Source organism: Fringilla coelebs (assembly GCF_963513975.1).
Source record: "Fringilla coelebs genome assembly, chromosome: 1".
Classification (NCBI taxonomy): Eukaryota; Metazoa; Chordata; class Aves; order Passeriformes; family Fringillidae; genus Fringilla; species Fringilla coelebs.
Genome location: NC_140028.1, coordinates 121,633,199 through 121,654,205, shown reverse-complemented (window position 1 = coordinate 121,654,205; position 21,007 = coordinate 121,633,199). Strand labels below are relative to the sequence as shown.

General features: G+C 40.6%; 1 protein-coding gene across 1 annotated transcript in view; it reads right to left on the bottom strand.

The window, feature by feature from the left end:
* RAPGEF5 (Rap guanine nucleotide exchange factor 5) overlaps positions 1-21,007 on the bottom strand; it is a 153,072-nt gene that overhangs the window by 97,081 nt on the left and 34,984 nt on the right. The window contains exons 6-7 of the mRNA XM_084223193.1: positions 19,016-19,082; positions 12,163-12,211 (exon numbers count right to left, since the gene is read on the bottom strand). Of these exons, the coding sequence (XP_084079319.1) occupies positions 12,163-12,211; positions 19,016-19,082 (116 nt within the window). The remainder of the gene's footprint in view (positions 1-12,162; positions 12,212-19,015; positions 19,083-21,007) is intronic.

The following is a 21,007-nucleotide window of genomic DNA, read 5'->3' as shown; positions in this document are numbered from 1 at the left end:
GCTCCCTGATACAAATATCCCAGCATGTTTTACAAAGCAGCAATGAAAGGGAAAGGCAAAGGTAGTTTACCCTGATCTATATGTATCCATTTAATGTTATGTTTGGGTTCAGGCTTGAGACCTGAGACAGAAAAAAAATACAAACAAATGTAGAGTGATCAATTCCCTTTTCTACCTGCAGCATTTCTCCTTTGGAGGAAAGGTGAATGAAAAAAAAAAAAGTCAAATGAGCATTAACTTGCTAATGTGCAGTTCAAATACGTCCATTTGCAAGTTAGTCTGGGGAATTCAGGATTTTGATGTTTTATGGTCACTTAAGGATCACAAAGGCCATCATTGATCTGACTTCCTTGTGGCCCCACAGAGCAGAGCTGAGATTTTGCTATTAGATTCTTCTGCAAACTTTTGTTAGGACAGAGAACTCTTGTGGGGGAGAGGTTTGTCTTTTAGCAATTCCATTTCAGATCATTAAATCAGCAGAAAAAATAAACAAGAAATAAGAAACCAAAAGAAATCATTTTGTACCTGCTACTACAGCAGAATCGGCCATCCCACGGGGGTGTGAAAGGCAAGGGAACATAACCATTGCTCGCACTGGGACCAACCAACCCTGCTCCCCCTGCTTCCACAGCCGTGCACAAAGTCTGGTGTAGATTCAAGGCGTTGGAAGGGATTTGTCTTTCCAGCATCAAGGAACCCAACACACAGGCTAAAGGCGTCACCTTAGCTACACAGGCTGGCACCCACTGAGGGTACCAACAGACACCAGCCGCACTACAAACCTTCCCCTGCCCACGGAAGGATCTGCCAAGGTTACCCACAGAGCAGTGCCTCCGTGACACACTCTTCTTTATGCCACAAACTTGAAGGTAATTAATCCCATTAATTACATTTTATGAGCAAGATTTTTAAAAGTCACATCATATTAAAAGCACTTTTTTTTTTTAATGCTTTGTCTTGTTCACTACAGCAGAATCATTTGCCCAACTGGAAGTGGGAAGGACAGTTAAAAAAAATCCACGCATAAAGCAACTCCTGGAACACACAGCGTTGTTATCTTCCCAGAGGCTTTGCTTTATTGTGCTTTCTTCCTTTTCTATAAATGAAATTTCTTCTTTCTACCCCTTCTGGCTGCAAAGATAACCTTCTCAACACAAACCAAGGCACCAGAAGTCATTCCGCTGCTGCAGCCAGCCAGACTGGAACAATAACACCAGGAGAGGTGTGAACTTCCTCCTTTGGCTTAATAGGGTGTCAACTGTGAAAGCTAATTATTTAAATGCTTAAGAAAGGGCTGCCATCGCAGTTAACCATTTTGCTGCTGAACAGCAGGCAAGGACATGCCCATCTGTAAGCAGCTGGCTCTGGGTGGCACCCACACAGCCACTCCAGTTTAGCTTCCCATCACTGCTGGCTGTCCCACACCCCTGTACTGACTGTTCCCCCTCTGTTCTGCCATAAGGCATTTGGATTCGTGGACTGGCAAAGGGTTACTGCTAACCTGGTTGAGAACAGAACATCCAGGCAGCAGCCAGGGGGACAGGACACCCCTGAAGGTAACGCTGCTGCCAGACCCCTTGTGCCACACAGCTCCAGCTGCAGCCCTTGAGCTTGCTGTCAGATCCATCTTTGGGGACAGGACTGCCTGATTTTTGGGGACAAGAGCCCATAAACCACCTTCAGCAGACAGGCTTCTGCACTGCCCTAGGCTGCTCCTAGGACCAAACCCTCCGGCACAGCCTCAGCAGGAGCCGAGCGTGGGGGATTCCAGCTGCACAAACACTGCCCGGCTCACCTGGGACTGCACAGGCTGCGTGGGGACTTCCCTGCCCCCAGAGCCCCTCCAGAGATAGCTCTGCTTGTCTACAAAGCTCTGCCAGCCCTGAGGCTGCCTCGCTTGTGGACTCAGAGATGCTCCTTCATTTCAAATGCAGACATTAATTTATTATTTAGTATTGTTCTTCACCCTGCTAACATCCTAGAACATCAAACTAGTCTGCCCTTTGTATGGTTTCAGTCTTTTCAGCACTCTGTGATCGCAATTCATGTATGAATCTCTTTCATCTAGCCAGTAAGTAAAAGGACCTACGTGCTGTCTACAGAGAGGAGACATATTCCCACCTTGGAAGAGTTAAAGAGACTTCTGAACGCAAGGACTTAGTTTATTTGACATGCCAGCAGACTCTCACTGCCTCATCCCTGCTGGATGGTTACAGACTGTTGTGGGAGTGTTTTTGTCCCTGTCAAACCAACAAGACCTCAGGAATCTGCAAGAATATTCCCCGGGGAGAAGGCTCCAGAACTGCCAGCAGCTGCACCAGTTGATTTATTGTCAGCCTCTGAGAAGCTCACAACTTGTAGATTCTTCTTATATTCCGAATTTTTAAGAGGGATGTTTGTTTCTGTTCTGGAATTTTTTGGGGAGTTTTTTTTGTTTTGTTTTGTTTTGTTTTGGGGCTTTTTTCCGATGGAAGTTGCTGGTGTGAAGCTTTTAAGAAAAAACACAACCCCCCCTTTTATTTTTTTTAAATCACATAACTAAGCTAATTTCATTATTTTTGAAAACTTTACTGTTATTTTGAACAATGGAACTTGTGATATCCCTTGTTGTTCTTCGTGGAGGGTACACAGCGAGCTCTAGAGAGGTTGGTTACTATGGCAGCTCAGAGCTGTTTGACAGTGTTATAATGTTTGCTGATGCTTATTAATTTATCACAGTGGAAAAAAATGAATAGCTCATACTGACACCACTGGGGAAACTAAAAGCCAGATCCTCTAGGCTATGTAGAGCACTAGTGCTGAGCAATGGAAAAGAAGATGAACAATCAGTAAATGCATTGCAAACCTCGGATTTGGGGACCATTTTAGACCAGATCACATCCTCATGCATGTTCCTGCATTTTCCAAGTTCTGTTTCCAAACCAAAGGGGAAAACTAACAAGCACTGAGTGTCTCTGAAATCCCCAAAAGCTGCTTGTAAGAGAGCAATAATCCCAGGAACAAAACCTTCCAACTGAGAATTGGTTCCTTATTTACCATGAAAGAATAATCTTTTCTCAAGAAATTACTGAAAAGAGAAAGCTTTTTAAGCTCATCCTTAACATGTTTCCTTTTATTAGCAATACAAAAATTGCCTTTGAGCTTTCTTACTCCTTCCTACTACTTCTGCATATAGACATGCAAATTACCATACAGATTTCCCTTCACTGAGTACATTACATATCTCTGAAACAGTTGGCAGACCCCTGGGGGGGTGTTGCCCAGACAGCTGTGCAATCAGCTGAGTAAATCAGCTAATTAAAGAAACAAAGAAAACGCAAAAATTATTAGAGATAGACTCCCCGCTTACAGCATTGTTCAGCACCTCTGTATGTAAAAAGCACAGCAAGCACAAGTTGGAATAAAGGTACTTGTAAATCAGTGAATGAACTATTGCACAAGTGACAACGATGCCATTTTCTCTCAAACCCTAATCTGGGATGCTATGATATTTATGCTTTGTAGTTTAAATCAATTGAACATAAATTACTCCAGCATTTTATTTTACAATTACAAAAGTGTGAAATGTAATGCTGGTCTCATAACTGACTTCTGCACTTAAAAAATAGTCATTAACTTCTGCTTGACCTTAGGTGTAGAACTAATATTGAATTTGCACAGACGGTACTCATTATTCTGATTAGTTTCCACACAGAAAAAGAAGTTCCCAAGGGTCCTGGTGCTACAAGCCATTTCTCAAATCTCAAATAGGAAACAGGACTCCAGAAAATGATGCAAGAGCATTTCCTCTCATTTCAGAGTTTATCAAAAGGAACAGATAACAGCAAGGGTAGGTATCTGCAATCTAAACAGAGCAAAGCCGCTGTGGTAAGAAAGAAGGATGGCAGACGTGGATTTGGTCTTGCTGATCACCATTAAGGCGCCATTCCTTCCCACAGCTTCTGAATGACCACAGGAAGGACAAACTTTTGTTTAAATGAGACTCAGGTCTGCCTACATTATATAGCCATTATCAATTTAAAAATGAGTGTACCGAGTAAAGCCACCAATATTTCCCAGCTCAGTCAGAAAATGGTCATTTCACATTATTGTACAACTGGCTTTGTTAGGAACTTCTGCTTATTTTATTTATAAGAGCCAAACCCCAGGTTCTTATATCTGGCTTTGAAGGTCTATATTTCATGCAAGGCAGTGGTGCATTTGGACAACAAAATTTGTAAAACACCTCTGGCTAAATAAGACAGGCAGTTTTTAATAGATAAACAACTACTGTTGATTCATGTGGCCAGAGGAGATTTGGTTTTCGATTCCTGGCCCTTTGTGATGCATGCAAAGATAAAGCCGTATTTCATACTCATGTTGCGAACATATGAGGTCATATTTTTTATCAAGGAGAAAAAAAAGTGAAAATTTATGAAAATGCCATAGGATTACTACAGGAACAGATAAATTCAAGGGGTTTTGTACCAATTGCAGCTCAAGGGGAACCATTTGATGCTTGAATGCAGAAAGTTTTAAATTTTATCCAATAATTGTAGATATTTGTTCTCATGTGCATGGTATTTAAATTTTTGAAAAAATCATGTGGTAGTGAATGTACCTACAACAGTTTTGTCTGAAACGAGATGATAGAAGGATGGAGAAGAAAGACCCCATCAAATGATCAGAGAATGGTTGCTGGGAACAGTTCAAACAAGGAGGTATGGGCTGTTGCTGAGCAGGCTGGTGCAAAGTGAAAAACACGGCTCTATTCCATGGAAACATCCCCCAGGCATGGCCAGGAAAGGAGCAGGAAACAAAGAGGACTCTGAATAAATAAATTCGGTGACTTCATTGTAAATGCCTCTCCCAAAGCCCCAGTAAACAAAACATTCACCTGGGGGTTGTTTTTTGTACAACTGCTGTCTTTGTGACCTTACTGTGCTGCCTCTTTTTGCATATGTGCAAAATATCTTGCCCCTACACAGCTACTCTGCATTGCTGATTTCTTCTATGGGAGTACCTTGGATCACTCAGAAAGAGCTATGCCCAAGGTTCTACAACAACTGCAAAAACAAAACCATAAACTGCCAAAATGTCTCTCACCACAATTCCCAGCAGCAGAGAGCTCTTCTTCTTTTTCCAAGTCTGAGTTCATTCTGCTTTATATCAGCTGTTGAATACACAACAGCTGGTAAGTGTTGCTCTGTAGTCCTTTCACTGATGTTGTCCAGGGCATTCGTCACCCCCAGCATCATCCAGGGTGGGCACAAATGAGCATCATTCCCCAGGTCTAGAAGGGGTCTGATCCTGCCCTTTTGAAATGCTGTCATTTCTGTGCTTAATCTCAGGGAAAATGGAAGAATCCCATGTGATGCAATACATCATTGTAACCCCCATTGGCCCCTAGGGGTAGGGATTCCCTTCAATAGGGCACAAAATGTTTTAAAAGGATTGCTTAAAGAAGCTAACATGATTAAAATCTTAGAATCACACATAAATTATGCTGAGTTGGAAGGGACCCATCAGAATCATCCCTGAGCAGGACAGCAGGACACCCCAAGAACCACACCATGTGCCTGAGAGCATTGCCCCAAAGCTTCTTGAACTCAGAAACACCTGGTGCTGTGACCACTTCCCCGGGGAGCCTGTTCCAGTGCCCAAGCACCCTCTGAGTGAAGAATCTTTTCCTGCTGTCCAAACTAAACCTCCCATGACTCAGCTTCATGCCATTTCCTTGAGTCCTGTCACCAGACACCAGAGTGGAGAGGTCAGTGCTGCCCGTCTGCTCCCCCTCATGAGGGACCACCATGAAGTCTCCCTCAGCCTCCTCTTCTCTAGGCTGAACAAACCAAGATCACCTCCCTTACTTCAAGACATGAAATCACAGACCTCAAAGAAAGACCCTGAAGTGCAGTGTAACTTTTAAAATATTGCTCGCTATGTTTTCAGGGGAAGCTTTTATTTTGGATCACATTCTAGTGGGCAGAGGAAAAGTAAAGATACCATCACCATGACCTAACAAAAGCACAACAGTCCTGCACCTTCACTTTAAAAGCAGCCATTTCTCCAGGGTGAATCCTGCAAGGACCATCTGCAGAAGAATTTGCAGAACTCTCATTCCACACAGTTTACTAATTTCAGCCCTTGTTTTAAAGAACTGGGTGCTTGGAGAAACTGGAAGTTGTAATGGAATGAGGTACTACTTAAGTAAGCCAACCTATTGAAAAGGGATATGAAGAGAACAGAAAAGCAGTAAGATCCTACTGATTTACCCTTTTCCCACCCTTACCAAATTTTCTCAGTTTTTTCACAAGGGAAAATGCACACCTCTCTGGCACATGACTGTCACTTTATTCTGTAAATAGGACCAAGTTTTTTCATACCTTATTATGTCCTTTTTCAGTGGCATAAGTGGTAACAAACCGCGCACGTTTTACTCCAAAGATATTGAATACCTGGTTGTTTATGAAACAGGTAAATTCAATAGTCCTTAATATGTTTGAAACTTACACACAACGCTGAACTGGTCCATTCTTGAATGACCTTTGACCATGAATTTGTTATGTCATTTTTCAAGTGTGTATACAAACCTAACTAAAATTTGTAATGATTTTCATTTTCTATATAAAAACACTTCTACAAGTGAATAAAATGTATAACATAGCATAGGACATTCAGATAACACCTTATGACAAAACTTCTGCTAATTATAGTAGAATAAATTTACTGAGAAGTCTCAGAAGGATCTGTACTACTTGAGGAAATGGGCTGAAAGATAAAGATGCAGTTTTCTGAATTAACTAAGCTGATAAAACAGCTTAATGGTGCCAAAAGTGTTTTACTGGCTCCTTCCTTCCCACATCCACCTCTCCACCCTGATAAGAAGCTGCCACCCTCACTTTGTGTCAACTCCAGCACATGTTGCTGCTATACTCCATGCTGCTGTGCCTGCCCCACATCTAAAGTAATATAATATATGTAGCAAAGACAATCAGATTTAATAGAAGAGATATGGTATGAGGAATGACTGGTGAAACAGCTGGGAAATGAGACAACTCACAGGGGTATGACAGATGTGCACAAAATCCTGAATAGTACAAAGACAAATAGGGAATGGATTATTCACCACTCTCTGTCAGCAAAGAGCTATATCACAACAGAGTGAGGGTCACAGGAATGTGTTAAAAAAAAAAATGTTTTTACATACTACATGTGAATTGTGAGACTTGCTGCCATAAGAGATGATGAAGGTCAGGAGTATAAGCAGGCTTAAAAAGCAACTTGATAAATTAATGGAGAAAAGGTCCAGCAAGGGTTACCTACCACAGCACTGTGGGTACAGCAAAATCCCTCTATCACAGGCTGGCAGATGCTGAGTATGTACACAGAAGAACTGTACTTGCTCTGTTTCTCTACTCTAAGCATCCCCTACTCATCACTCACGGTAGGAGCATGGCTGGATGGACTTTTAACCTGACCCAGGCTGACTGTTCTCATGTGTTTAACCGGGCTGACATTGCCTGCAGTGTGTTTGAGTCGAGTCACGCAACCAGCCCTGACAGCAGCGCTGTGGAGGTGCTGCAGAGCCTGAGAAGAGGAATAGCTGTTCACAGCTGGCTTTTCATTCATGGCAAAGCCTAAGCCCCAGTGACTGCTTCATATTGAATCGTCTGCACTAAAATAAAAATACCAAGCAAATCACATAGGCAGTTAGGTTCTGACAGAAGCAATACAAAAGAAAGGGGGAAGGCTGGCTATGCATACATATATCTAAGAATAGGGTGGAGGCAATCCAGAAGATCTCAAATATGGAGTTAATACATTGCAAAAGTCATATTATTATAAATCGTTATACATTATTATAAATAAAATGTAAATGACATTAAAAAATCAATAGAGCTTGCCAATTCAAGAATGGCATGACTAAAATGTGTCTAATTATATAGTGGAAACCTGAATATCATTCATAAGGGAGAGAAAAACCACCCACAAGTTCTAGGGCATTTGTGGCTGCCCTGCCTTTCACAGTGGGAGGGAGAAGCACCCACAGACCTGCCGCTGCTCCTGCAGTGCCTGGGGAGAAGCTGAGTCACCACCTTCCTACCTCACCCATACCCTGTCAGCTATTATCTTAATTAGCCCCTGTATTCATAAACACAAAGACAAGAGCCATGCTCTTATCAATTGATCCTTTGCACAAATAAAGTTATAGAAATTCTTTTTTCTATAAAGGGATTTGCTGGGTGATGCCATGGGTTTGTGCACAGAAATGCAAGCATCTTGTTTGTGGATGGGATTAACAGCAGTACAAAGCATTTACGTGACAGGTTTTGATCAGTTCACATGTACCCCGTGTAGCTTTGCCACCAACTAAAGCCTCCCGCCTTAGGCTATTTGCTGCTTTTTATCCTTGTTTTAGCTACCATCTCTAACGCATAAGAAACATGTCATGAGGCATGACAAGCAATTGAGATAAATGCCAACCCTTGTAAACCTTCAGAGGGGAGGCTGCATTTGTGTTAGGTTTCAGCACATTTGCAGAAGCTATCAGAAGCCGGCAAGGTATAAATAAACAAAACAATTTAATGCCGAGTGCCTGCAATTAAAGGAAAAGTTCATTTCTGCTCCAGTTATTTGCTTCCCCAAGACCTTTTACCAAACCACAGAAGACAGCATTTAATCTATTTATTTCTAAGGTTAGGCAAGAATTATTTCAATGCATTTTTATAAGCCACAGAGAAGTGCACAAGCTCGTTTCCCCTTCCTAGGTCACCTTTATCATGAGAGCTTTATTCTAATGAAATATAAATGTGATTTCAAGTTAACAGTGTTACCGAGGTCCATCAACACTTCGGAATTACAGGCACTTATTTTACCCTGGTTTAGTTTTATTTGCAAAGAAACTAAAAGTGCTGAGCTCCCTCTGCGTGAAGGCTCTCAAGCATGTCTCTGTCAGCATATGCCTTCTTATCAGAGCGGTATACTTGCAGTACACATCTGGAATATGAAAACAGAGATTTTTTTCCCACAGCACAGAAGGCTTTAATTTTTCAGGTGCCTCATTTTTCTTTCAGCATCTGCCAGTTTTATGAATTTCTCCTATTCTTCTACACCACAGTAAAAACAGAACAGCTCTTGGGGAAAGGTATTCTACCCCACACCCTACTGATGTTTTATTTTCTGGTAAGAGACATTCCCCATCAAGTCAGATCCTGTACTAGCAAGAATTTGATACTGTGCCCTACCCCACAGCAGGCTCAGGTCTCTGCCTCGGTATTTGCCAGCAGAAATCTCTGCCACAACCAGAACTGTAATAGTTGCAATTACTACCTGTCACGTACATATACTAGGTAGCAAACCCAAGCTTCCTTTAAACAAAACCAAACTGTTTCATTCAGGTAACCAAAGGCAATACTTGACCCCTGCCATTCCAAGCACAGTAAACCTTCCTACTTGGAACCTCTTCACCTCTTGCACAGGGAGCTGTGGTGTTTAGGTGCTTGTGTAGTGCTTTCCATACAACTTAACATAGTGATTACCGCAGCAGTTCTAGACAAATAATGCAAAAACTTGATTCAGCCAGGTTTTCTAGTACAACTAAATCACTGTGAAGGGTTTCTCTAAGGGCAGAGGTACAGAAATTAAACTAATTCAGGAACACATTATATACAGTCCTTGCATTAGGCAAAAATGCCTTTTTTTTTCTTTCTTTTCTTTTTTTTAATGGGGGGAGGGGTGCTACTGATCTCTAGGAAAGCTTTTGATTAATGAACCAATTCCCCTCTGCAGCCAGGTTCCAGACAGCAGGGTTGGACCATGCCCATTGCCTGCCCTCCCCACTCATGAATCCCAGGGTGGATGAGCCAGGCTCCCACGCCATTCACACCAGCCTGGAAGCTACCCAGGGCAGCTGGCCCAAAAAGCCATGTTCCACTCTTTTCAAGCCAAAATAAACTCTTTGTCTGACTTTTGGTGGCTTATTTCCTGGAATTATATGGAGTCTTGGAGAGGATTAGAGGAACAATATCTTTGAAAGATACTGTGGCTTACAGCTCCAGAAGTACTGTCTCTGAAATGTGCTTCACTTCACCAGACCAGAGCTTGATTACTCACAGTAACTGCTACACTGTGAATTTAACCACCAACAATAAAATAAAGGAGCATAACCAACAACCCCAATTTACTCTGCACCTACTTTACTAAAGGCATTAACTTAAATTAGACCTTACAGTGATGCCTGATCATACTCCCATTTTTTACAGGCATCCAAGATGGGGCATAAAGAAATGCAAATTTCAACAAGCACACACTAGTTAAATTGACTAAAGAGTTATCTTTTGTTCAGATCTGAAAAGATATTTTAAGTGCTTACACTGATGTATTAGGAAAGGCTGGACAGCACTGCAAAGCTCTATAAGGAGCTTTGGTTTTTTAAGGTTGTGATTTTTAACTGAAATATTTCTACCTGTTCATTAAGGATTGCAATTACACCAGTAAAAAGGAGACTCCAAGAGATATTCTCCTTTTGGACTTTCAACTCTTGCACCTCATCCTAGTCCAACTCCCACCCCATTTTCTACTCTAACAACCATCCACCAAAAGGAAATAAGAGACTACTTCAAGCTAAAAAAAAAACTCTTTTGGGGGAAAGACTTCTATTTATAGCTAGTAGGTGGAGTAATTTGCTGACAAAACTGCTTAAAAGCAGAGAAATTAATTATACCTCCATAAGCAGGAAGGAAAAGTACATGGCACCAAGCTCAGCCCATTTAGCAGCAAAACAAAAGATTACCTTGAGCACTTCTTTAAAATAACCTGTTTTCCTCTGCACTGAGCCACAGCAGAAGCATTTCCGTGTTCAGCCACTACAAGTCAGGTGGGACTGGGGTGACACCAGGTAAGGACAAGCAGCTGAGGGGTGTTGTCATCATAAACTACTACAGCACTTTCAGAAGCAAAGCTTCCCCACAGAAGCAATTCAGGTCTGAATCAACACTCACATTTGTGTTTGCTTCCTGCAGATTTACATTAATAGATGAGTCTGGGTACAACTTATGGGTACTTCTATTTCCAGAAAAAAATGGCATCAAACTATGTTTGGGACATTTTTTTTAATACTTACATTTTCACAAGAAAATATTTGCAGGTACACCAGCCACATCTTCTTGGTGCCTCCAGTTAATGATACCATGCTGTGTGTTGTGCATGTGTGTAGTAAACTTTGTGCTGTACTTGTAAGCCACAGACAGACTGGTAGAGATATTATGATACAGCACAGTGAACAAGTTGGAAAACAGCTCAACTACAAGATCTGTGACTTTGATTTCTAGAAAAATCACTGAAAATCACAAGAGATGCTCCATGAAAGTGCACTCAAAGACCTCGATGGCTTTGGGAACACACTAATAATTTAAGGCCACTCTATCTCTGTTTTACTTTGGAAATACATTCAACTTGGTGCAGAAGACACTGCACAAAGACAGCAGAGAGTTAACCTGTAAAGAGTCAGGTCTGGCCAAGTAGGTTCTGTTGGTTCCTGTGCAGTGCCTGGAAAACACAGCTTAGCTTTCTTGCCTCCTTCCTTGCCTCAGCAGTGCAGACTCCACCTTCTGAAGTGCACCAGCATTTGCTGGGAGTGCTTTAACTATCAGAGTTCCAGTTATCCAATTGCCTTTTCCCTTCTCTTACCCTGATCAGAGACTTGCCTCTCCAGCCATAGAGATGAAAAGGCAGGAAAGAACACCTTCATTCATGAAGCTGCCTTTTGCTTTAGCAGTAAGAAAAACACCTGGCTGGGCTGGTAAAAGGCAGAAAAGATGATGGCATGAGATACTGGATGATTAAAAAAAAAGGAAAATAACCAACATAATTGTCCTAAATTTAAGTCAAATAAAGACAACAGCTTTTTTTATAAAGAACAAGCCTAGAGGAAATAGTGATTTTGGCCAGAAAGAGACCCAAGCTGAACTGTAACACTGATTTTATTTGCTAGGTTGTTAGACATAATGAGCTAGATAGAGAGAAGCTTAGCTGTAATTGCATTGTGCTGTATACACAGATTCTCCATCAGTATCTTTTCTTCCCTACATTAAAAAGACAGCAGTGACAATTCAGATACTTCAAGAAATGACAAAAGGGAACAGCATTACAAAGACCCCTCTGAAGTTCAGCCTGACTCACCTGACTTTCTTGCTTTCAAGGCAATGACAGCAGCCAGTTCTCTCTGTACCTAAAATATGAGGAAAAGAAAAAGCTGGTTATAGTTCCTAGCACAGTCAAATAAAACAAAATGCAACACTGGTAAGATAAGAGCTATCAAGTCTTTGCAGCAATAAATTGCATGTGGAATTATGCCTGGTTTTAAAACTACAGTCAGTTTTCCTAGCAAACCTATCTCCTTTTCAGCTGGGAATTCTGTGACTTTAATTTAATGTAAATACCCCATATTCCTTAGGGAGTGGGCAATTCAGTAGCCTGACCTGTCATTTATTTGCACAGCATATCTCACAAGTACACACTTGAATCTTCTCCCTTCCCTTGTTACATATTTGTTTTGCCTCTGATGAGCACACTGCAATGCTAGATTTATTGTGTGACTCCAGAAGAAGAAAGTCCTTCATGCTGAGGTTTGACAGAGGTTCCTCCTGTATATAATTGACCTTCACTTTTTGGATCTTTCTTTGGATCTTTGGATCTTTGGATCTTTCTTTGGAGGAAAAATCCTCTCCTAGTAGCATGTCTGAGAATTTCAGGACCAAAATTTCACTTGAGATGAAAATGCAGAAGTCAGGGCTATTTTCAGTTTCACAGACTCATTCACTGGCCTGTGGTGACACAGCCCTGCCATGCTAACCAGCTCCCTTCCTCATCCTCTTCTCTCTGATTTCTTCATATTCTCTGTATAGACCAGCTATTCACCCTTTAGCCAGCTTAACTGAACATCCACTTCTCTCCATAGGTCTATTCCTTTTTACATAATTTCTTTTTCTATAGTTTTTCTATATATGCTTCCTGCTTCTTCACTGCCATCATCTGTCCCACTACAGCTGCTTGCACTTGGCCTACAGCACCAAATGCTCTCTGCTACATACACCTTACAATTTCCCCAATCTTCCCAAGACAGATTGTCTTCAGTATTTAAAAAAAAAATTATGGCACATTCCAACTTTTTCTAGGGATTGTCCCACCTCTCTGTAGAAAGCCTCCAGAAGTGCACACTAGCCATCTTGTCTAACTGACCTAGGAAAGGCTCAAGGCTATTCTGCAGTGGGAGGTTTGGCATGTAGTTTCTGAGAGATGTGAAACTTCAAATATCATTCTCAAGACATGTGGCTCAGTCATAAGGCACAAAGCCCACAAAGGATTCCCAAAGTAATACAATTACTCACAACTGTCTACATGCCACTCTCATGGCTCTGAAGAAGACTTTGAAAATGTGAGAGAATAGTTAGTATTATATTGGTCTGAGCAGAAAAAACAGACAAAATCATTTGGGGCATCTCAGTACAATGGTAACTGCAGCACCCCCTGATCAGATCCTCAGGAGTCATGCAGCAGCACACTCTGCTTGTGGAAGAAGCCAGTCACACCAGAGGCCACATCCTTCCTCTGCTTGCATCCTTCTTTCCTTTGTGGCAAAGGACCAAAAAGATTTTTTTGCTGTCCTTGCAAGGGAAAAGGATCTTTTCTATTCCTTGATGCTGCCCTGCTGAGAGGGACAGAGTTCTCTGCCACTCCAAGCAGGAAAATATGAAGGCAGTGCCATGGTTTTCTTAAATGTCATCCTGTTTCCAGCACAATTGTGCAAGCTGGCAATATTACCTTCCCTTCCTTCCTTCCTGTACAGTCATTCCCATGTCTGGAGAAATATTAATCATAGGTAATGTAAGCATAAACTTCAAGTAAAATGGGAAAGAACAGAAAAACAACTCATGCGCTTCCTTGCAGCAATTGCTATATGAAACTATTATAATAATACATACAAGCTATCTAATAAGGAACAGGATTTTCAATAAAAGCCCAAATTGTTTCTGAGGAACAACACCATGACTTTTCATGGCTACACTTCTCAGATCCTCTCCCTTCATTAAACTCAGAAGGTACCCATGTAAATGGCTCAATTCTGGTCTATTGTCACAGGTTACTGACAGTAAGAAGCATTTTACTGATGTCTCATCTTTACCTCTCAGCATTTAATAAATGCATTATCGTGAGCATATGCTTAAGAGACACTACAACCTGAAACAATTGCAAATGTATCTCTTCACCCAATTAAACATTCAAGAAATGCAAACCTCTCCACGGCTGAAAAGAAAAACCCATCTTGTCAGAAGAAAAGTCAGCATTGTGGCATCCTGCACTTGTATTTCCAGTATTACTTTTGCTTATAAGGTGGCACCTTTTAGGTTTGAAAGACAGTGCTAAAATCACAGGTAATTAAAAGGCTGGGCTTCTATATTTTGTCTATGTCAGGCTAAATATCTCATAATTTGCTGCTGGCCAGGAATGCAGCTGCTCTTTTACTTAACCTGAGTAAAACCCTTTAGATAAAGCAGGAGGAAAATATGTTTCTCTGGTGTTAACAGTAAGAAAAATTTCCTTCATCAAAGGGTTCCATCAGGACAATCTGAGCTCCCTCTCCTAGGATTCGGTCCAATCACAAAGAACTGGTACTGCTGAGCATCCTTCTGGATTCGAGTGGTGCCCCTAATTTCATAATCTATATGCTTTTGTCTATTTTAGCATAAATGCACTTGACATCCCTGCTGGACATGCAATTCCTCTGCATCATTACACCAATGGAAATCCATGTATAATACTCACTCCTCACTGCACACATGCTACCCATTATCATGCTTCTTCCTAACAGGGTTTCAGTCACTGCCTGTTTGACAAAATCGATAGTCGCATATCACATTGAAGATAATAATGCTGACACAAAATAAAATATGTAAACAAGGACTATGCCTGCCATATTGACATATTGAATTTTGAAATATGTTTTACACATACAGCTTGTTGCTACAAAGCTAACACAATCTAAACACTATCCCATTTGAGTAGCATTGCAGATGTCAAAACTGATCCTGTTTAAAGGCCAGTTCACCACACAATATTTACAGAAATATTATGAAAGTCTGAAAGAGAACATTTTGAGTGGGTAGTTGGCATGTTATCACATCTCAATCAAGTTTTCTTTCTGCAATATAGAAGAGTATGCATGGAAAGTGATACCCGGGTATCTTCTGCTTGATTAAGTACAAATGGCTCATCTTTATGGTGAATCTTGTCTTCCAAGAATAGAGAATTTTAAAAAGTAAATGACAACTACTCCTCTTCGCTTATCATTTTGTCATAGTGGACATAACTGTGCATCTAGCAGACAGTGCATACCACCTTTTTTCCTTTCTCTTTTTTCTGCCCATAGTAGTTTTTTGTGAGACAGTAGTCTAGATACTATTGTGCCAAACAGGATTTCAAATCTAGAGACAAGGTGCCAATCCTTACCGAAACTCAAAATTGAATCCTGCAACAGAAGGCTCTAAACAGCAGGGTTTTGAAGAACAGTAAGAGTCTGGTTCACATTTTTGCATCTCAAGTTATGATAGTTTGATGGGCTCTAAATAAAAGTAATATTGGTTGATGTCTTAAAGTACCAGAAAACTATTTTCCAGATACACCTCATTAACATCCTGATATCATCTGTTTCATCACAAGGTAAGGTAAAAGGCTTTGCAGTGGAAACACTTGTAGCTATCCCACCGTGTTCTGCTTTTAGCACACAAAACACTGAATATGAAGCAGCTCTTTGGGACACGACATGGGATGCATGACAGCTCTGGAATGCTTTTTTTAAACCCATGAGTAATCACTGCATTTTTTGAAAAATTCATGGCCAAAAAAGATTATCTGATGCAAATGTATTTCTAATGGCATTTTGCGCTGCTTGCAAATTTTGCACTGCTTGCCTTTAGAATTTAAGTTTGATGGTTTTGTTGGTGCCTCATGTAATGGAGCATATGATATAAGCACATAATTTGATAGATTAAAAGAGGGATTTATAGTTTAGGCACACAGATTCCTCCAATTTTTCTTGGGTTGGATCATCACAATCAGTGTATGTTTGAAAATTTGGAATGGAATCCCCTGAAAAAAAAGCTGATGCAGAAATTTTCTTCTGCCCCCCAAAAAATGTTTTGTTCCACAAAAAGCAAATAGAAAAGTAGAAGCGACAGCAGTGGGATTTGCATCTCCAATTAAAAAATCAACTCTAATCTTCAACTGCTTTAGTGCTGGGCCAGAAGTAGGGATGATTTTGTGGGTTTTTTCACACTTCTGAAACTCTGGTGTGAAGAATATCATGAGCAGGATTTTCAATTTTGAATTCTTCAAAGAAGAATGGTTTAATTTTGTACAAAATACATAAGCATTCAGTGAGCCAAAAAGCCAGTGTGAACACATTTCCAGTAACAGCTGATCACTTTCAGTTTCCAGCTCCTGCTTATAAAAAAAAGAGAGAGCCTGGATACTGGACAGGCCAGCCCTCTGTTGATTGGTGTGAGCTGAGGTTTCAAATTCTTTTGGGACTTAAAAAGACTTCCCATAAGGTTACAGTGAGTCTTTTAGGTCCCAATCTACTGTATGGAGGAAAAGCAACATTCTGGAGGAATAAACAGGAAAAGTTCATATACAGATGCTAAAATTTGAGGATTCTGTTCTGGTCTTTTGCCTTTTTCCCAGGGGTAGACTAGAAAATCATTACAGAGGCACTACAAAAGTTTGTGGAAAATCATAAGATGCAGGAGAAAATATCAGATTTTTGACATCACTATGGCAATAGATGGGTCTCGGGCCATCTGGAGATGGAACTGCCTAATTTTTCTTTAGCTAGTTAGCTCCAGTAATAAAATGGTTCATTTAAGAAAACCTGTCCAGGTGCCCTACTGCTGGGGTGACTCAGGATGTAGTTCACAGGTTTGACCTTGCAGATGTGAAACACTCTGAACCCACTGTCAATTAGGTGTTTAAGGACATGCATGTTACCCAAGTGCATCCAGCTAGATCCAGTTCTTAAACTCAAAAGGTCACTTTGTTTTGTTGAGCATGTCCCTTTTTTTTTAACTGATAAAACCCCCATTATTTTATTTTTGATAGGCAAAGCTTTTGAGGAATACTAGCAATGCTTTATAGAGTTGATGTTTTACAAGTGTTTTTAAAAAAGTATAACTTTGCAGAAAGTCTTTCCTGGTTTTCTATTTTTGCTCTGTATGGTAACAAAAACGGAGGATATTGAAGTTATGACTTCACATTTCATTTTCAGTTAAGGAAAAAAGTAGAGAAAACAAGGAATTTGAATACTGAGACAAAAAAAAAAAAGATATTTACAGCATTTGCTTATGTCATACATTTTAAAATATTCTTGAATAAAGTTGAATATACAGAATCAGTAGCTTTCCAAACACATTATTAAATATATTTTGTAAAGACATTTGACTTTACAAAAGACAGCAAAAATTCTTCTTTCCTTCCATTTTCCAGCAACTTCATGATAGCACGTAATTTATTTTTCTTAAAATACCTCTTATCCTCATGCCTTTTTCTTAAAAGCTTTATATTGCTTGCTTCATTTTTGTCTCTTTACTTTCTCACATTCCATATTTTGATGATACCATGACTTAGGTGTAGTGTTCACAGAACAGCACAATCCCAGAGTGGTGGAGGTAGGAAAGCACCTCCGGAGATCATCTGATCCAAACCTTTGCTGAAAATCATGGCCAGCTAGAGCCTGTCCATTTGTACACATCAGTCAGGTCCTCCCTAGCCTTCTGTTCTCCAAACCCCACTCCCACTCCTGCCAGACTCTCCTTGTGAGTCAAGTTCTCTATTCCCCAACCATCTCCATGGGCACTCACATACACTCCAGGACATCCATATCCCTTGTACCGAGAGGTCAGAACTGGACCCACGACTCCACATCTGGTCACCTGCCTTAGCCTAAGGACAATGCTCTTACTAATGCAGCTCAGGAAGCACTTGCTTTCTTTGCCACAAGGGCATGTTTCTGGTTCAACCTGCTGTCTACCAGAACCCCCAGGTCCTTTCATGCAAAGATGCTTTTCAGTCAACCCCCAGTCTGCAGAGAATCATGAGGTTACTTCTCCCAGATGCAGGATATTGCATTGCCCTTTGCTGACTTTCCTGAGATTCCTGTTGGCCCATCTCTCCAGACTGTCAAAGTCCCTCTAAGTGGCAGCACAACCATAGAATCATAGAATTATTTTGGTTGGAAAAGACCTGTAAGATTGTCCAGTACAGCTGTTAACCCAGCACTGCCAAGCCCACACTAAACCGTGTCCCCAAGTGCCACATCCACACATCTTGGAAACACCTCCAGGGATGGTGGCCAACCATTCCTCACAGTGTTGCACTGTTAATTTTCTGAGGGTGCACTCTGTGCTATCATACAAATTACATTAAATTGAGTCAGCCTAGTTTAACTTTCTGGAGCCCTGTCTGTCTTCTTCTTAGAACAGTGATCTCACAAGATAAACAAGATGCATCACACTCTAGCACAGACAGAACAAGCTATTGTTTATTATGGTGAAGTTTACTGAGGTTAAATGTAGCTGGGAAGCTCAGGTTTCCCAGGTGGGTCTCCTCAGAAGTTTATGATAATCCACACAAGGGATTGCTGAAGACTTTTCTCTCCCTTTGTCTCCCATTGGTGTAGACTTGACCAAGAGGGTCTGAGAGTAAAGCACGTAAGTCACCTTGGTCCTCCAAAATGGCATCTTCTGGGCCACAAATAGCAAATATTACAAGAGCAGGCTGCTGCAGTCCTTGCTTGGGTTGATTTTAATAGCTTTGGAATTGTACACTAAGACCTCAGTAAAGCTCTCCCCTTCCAGAGACTAACAAACAGTCTTCACATACAAACATCTGTTCACTTAGACTCAGTCTTTAATTTGAAAGGATCCAAAACATGACAATATTTCAAACATGATCAGCTCAAACTTTGATGCAATGACCTTACCGCAGAAGTGAGACGAGCAAGAATTTCAGCATTGGTTTCTGCTGTATCTTCTATTTTTTGATCAGGCCTTAAAAAATAAAAATAAGATTTTATTATTTCTTTCATTCTGTTTCAACATCTTTTGATTCCTGGAAAGTAAGGAACTGTGTAGCCACAGGCAGTAATGTAAAAGGGCCTTTGAGATTCCACATCAAAATGAGGACTGCAGCATGACAATAATTAATTGTATCAGCAACGACAGAGTACACCCTTTGTCCCTTGCTGTCAAGAACTCTTTTGATCCAACCAACATGAAGCAGTGAGAGAATTCCTCAGCTATAAAAATATGATGAAGAACTGAAGAACGCAGGAACCTTTAGAGCAGAGTTGTTTATTTGACTGCATCTTTGGCTTTGCTAAAAACTTATTCTATGAATGGAGCAAAGAGTTTTCGATCTGCCCACCACCCAGCTTTGCTAAGGTGTGAGGCAGCACCTATGGAATACAACTTCATGTAGATGAAAACAGACAAAATCAAAATAATTTTGTGAAATCTGATATTCAGAAAAAATAACTGAAAGCGAAAGTAATACATTTAAGAAGCCATTAATAACCAAACTAAAGAAACAGCTGAGAACAATATTAGGTTGTCTTGACAGTAACTTGCAAAAAAGACACTTGATGTGTCTTTTCAAAAGTGAGGCAGTAAAGGCACAACACTCCTAGAAACCATCCCAGAAGTCCAGCCCATGTGAAAATAGCCACACAAAAGTGGAGAGTACAGGATAAGACTGTGTTTTTCTTTAAAACAGTCTAATTCCCATCACTAAAACATCTGTAAGCCTTTCAGAAGCTTTGGGACAATCAGAAGCATTATACCAGTATGAGAGGGTTATAACTACAGGAAGAAGTAAAAGAAAATGCCCTTGAGATCTTTACTTCTCATGGTATTCAAGAAGCATGCCAGCAAGCTGAACAGATACACAAAACTGCAGCTGCTGAAATAAACATAAATCCCAGGTATTAGCAGAAGCTTCTATCTTTGACTAAATTATTTAATTGCTTATATGCCTTGATGTCCTTAGGGAGAGAGCTGGCAAGACATCTGGAATATGCAGCTGGTATATTGTGGTTCTTACATCCCATGTCCAAAAATTTCATTCCCTGATTAAAAAATTAAGGTCAGAAAGCACAGAATGACACATGCATTCATTTTGGGGCAAGCAAATTCACATCAAAATGGTAATTCAGATTAAAATCACAGTTATTTTCACAACTGCCTTTCCTATTCAAAGAAAACGTGATTTAACATTTTAAGTGTTATAAACAACCCAAAAGAAATAAGTGAATGCATTTTCATTTACAAAGACTGATTTATTCAGATTTTCTCTTTATATTTTGGAATGAGATTAAAATAACTGAACTTTTTAGATGTTTCTCTACACATCTGTTCTCTTCTGATCTCTCAGAACCAGGCCAGGACCTGATTCTTCTAAATTGGAGGCAGAAGATAGCAGCCTAGCAGACACAGGCATAGGTGCAATCTATAAACCTAGAAGAGCACATAACAAGCTAGTTCCTTCTTGGGCCTTTATCACTTCATTTTCTATTTAAAAATACTCCCAGTATTCATCTGCATATGATCATCAAATACTTCTGAAACAATGAATACACTAGAAATTAGAGTCAGCTCTTCAGAATCAGAGAGGAATGGTATATTATGACACCCAGGCCAATGGACAAAAGCAAGTTATCAGCCTAACTTTTTCAAAAGTGGACAGCTAAGACCTAGTGAGTCTGGTACCAAACAGGAACTACAAAGCCCGGGCAGATTAGTGCTTGTACAGTTCAGTGATCTGTGGGCTCAGTCTGCTAAGCAGAGTGAGATGCAGGGATGCTTGTCCTAGAACTGCAAGCAGGCTAGTCAGTTCCCCTACAATACCTGAGAGCTGCTTGTGCTCAGCAAAAGCTTTCCAGGAACTCCATAAGGCAGTAACTAAATCAATATCCCAT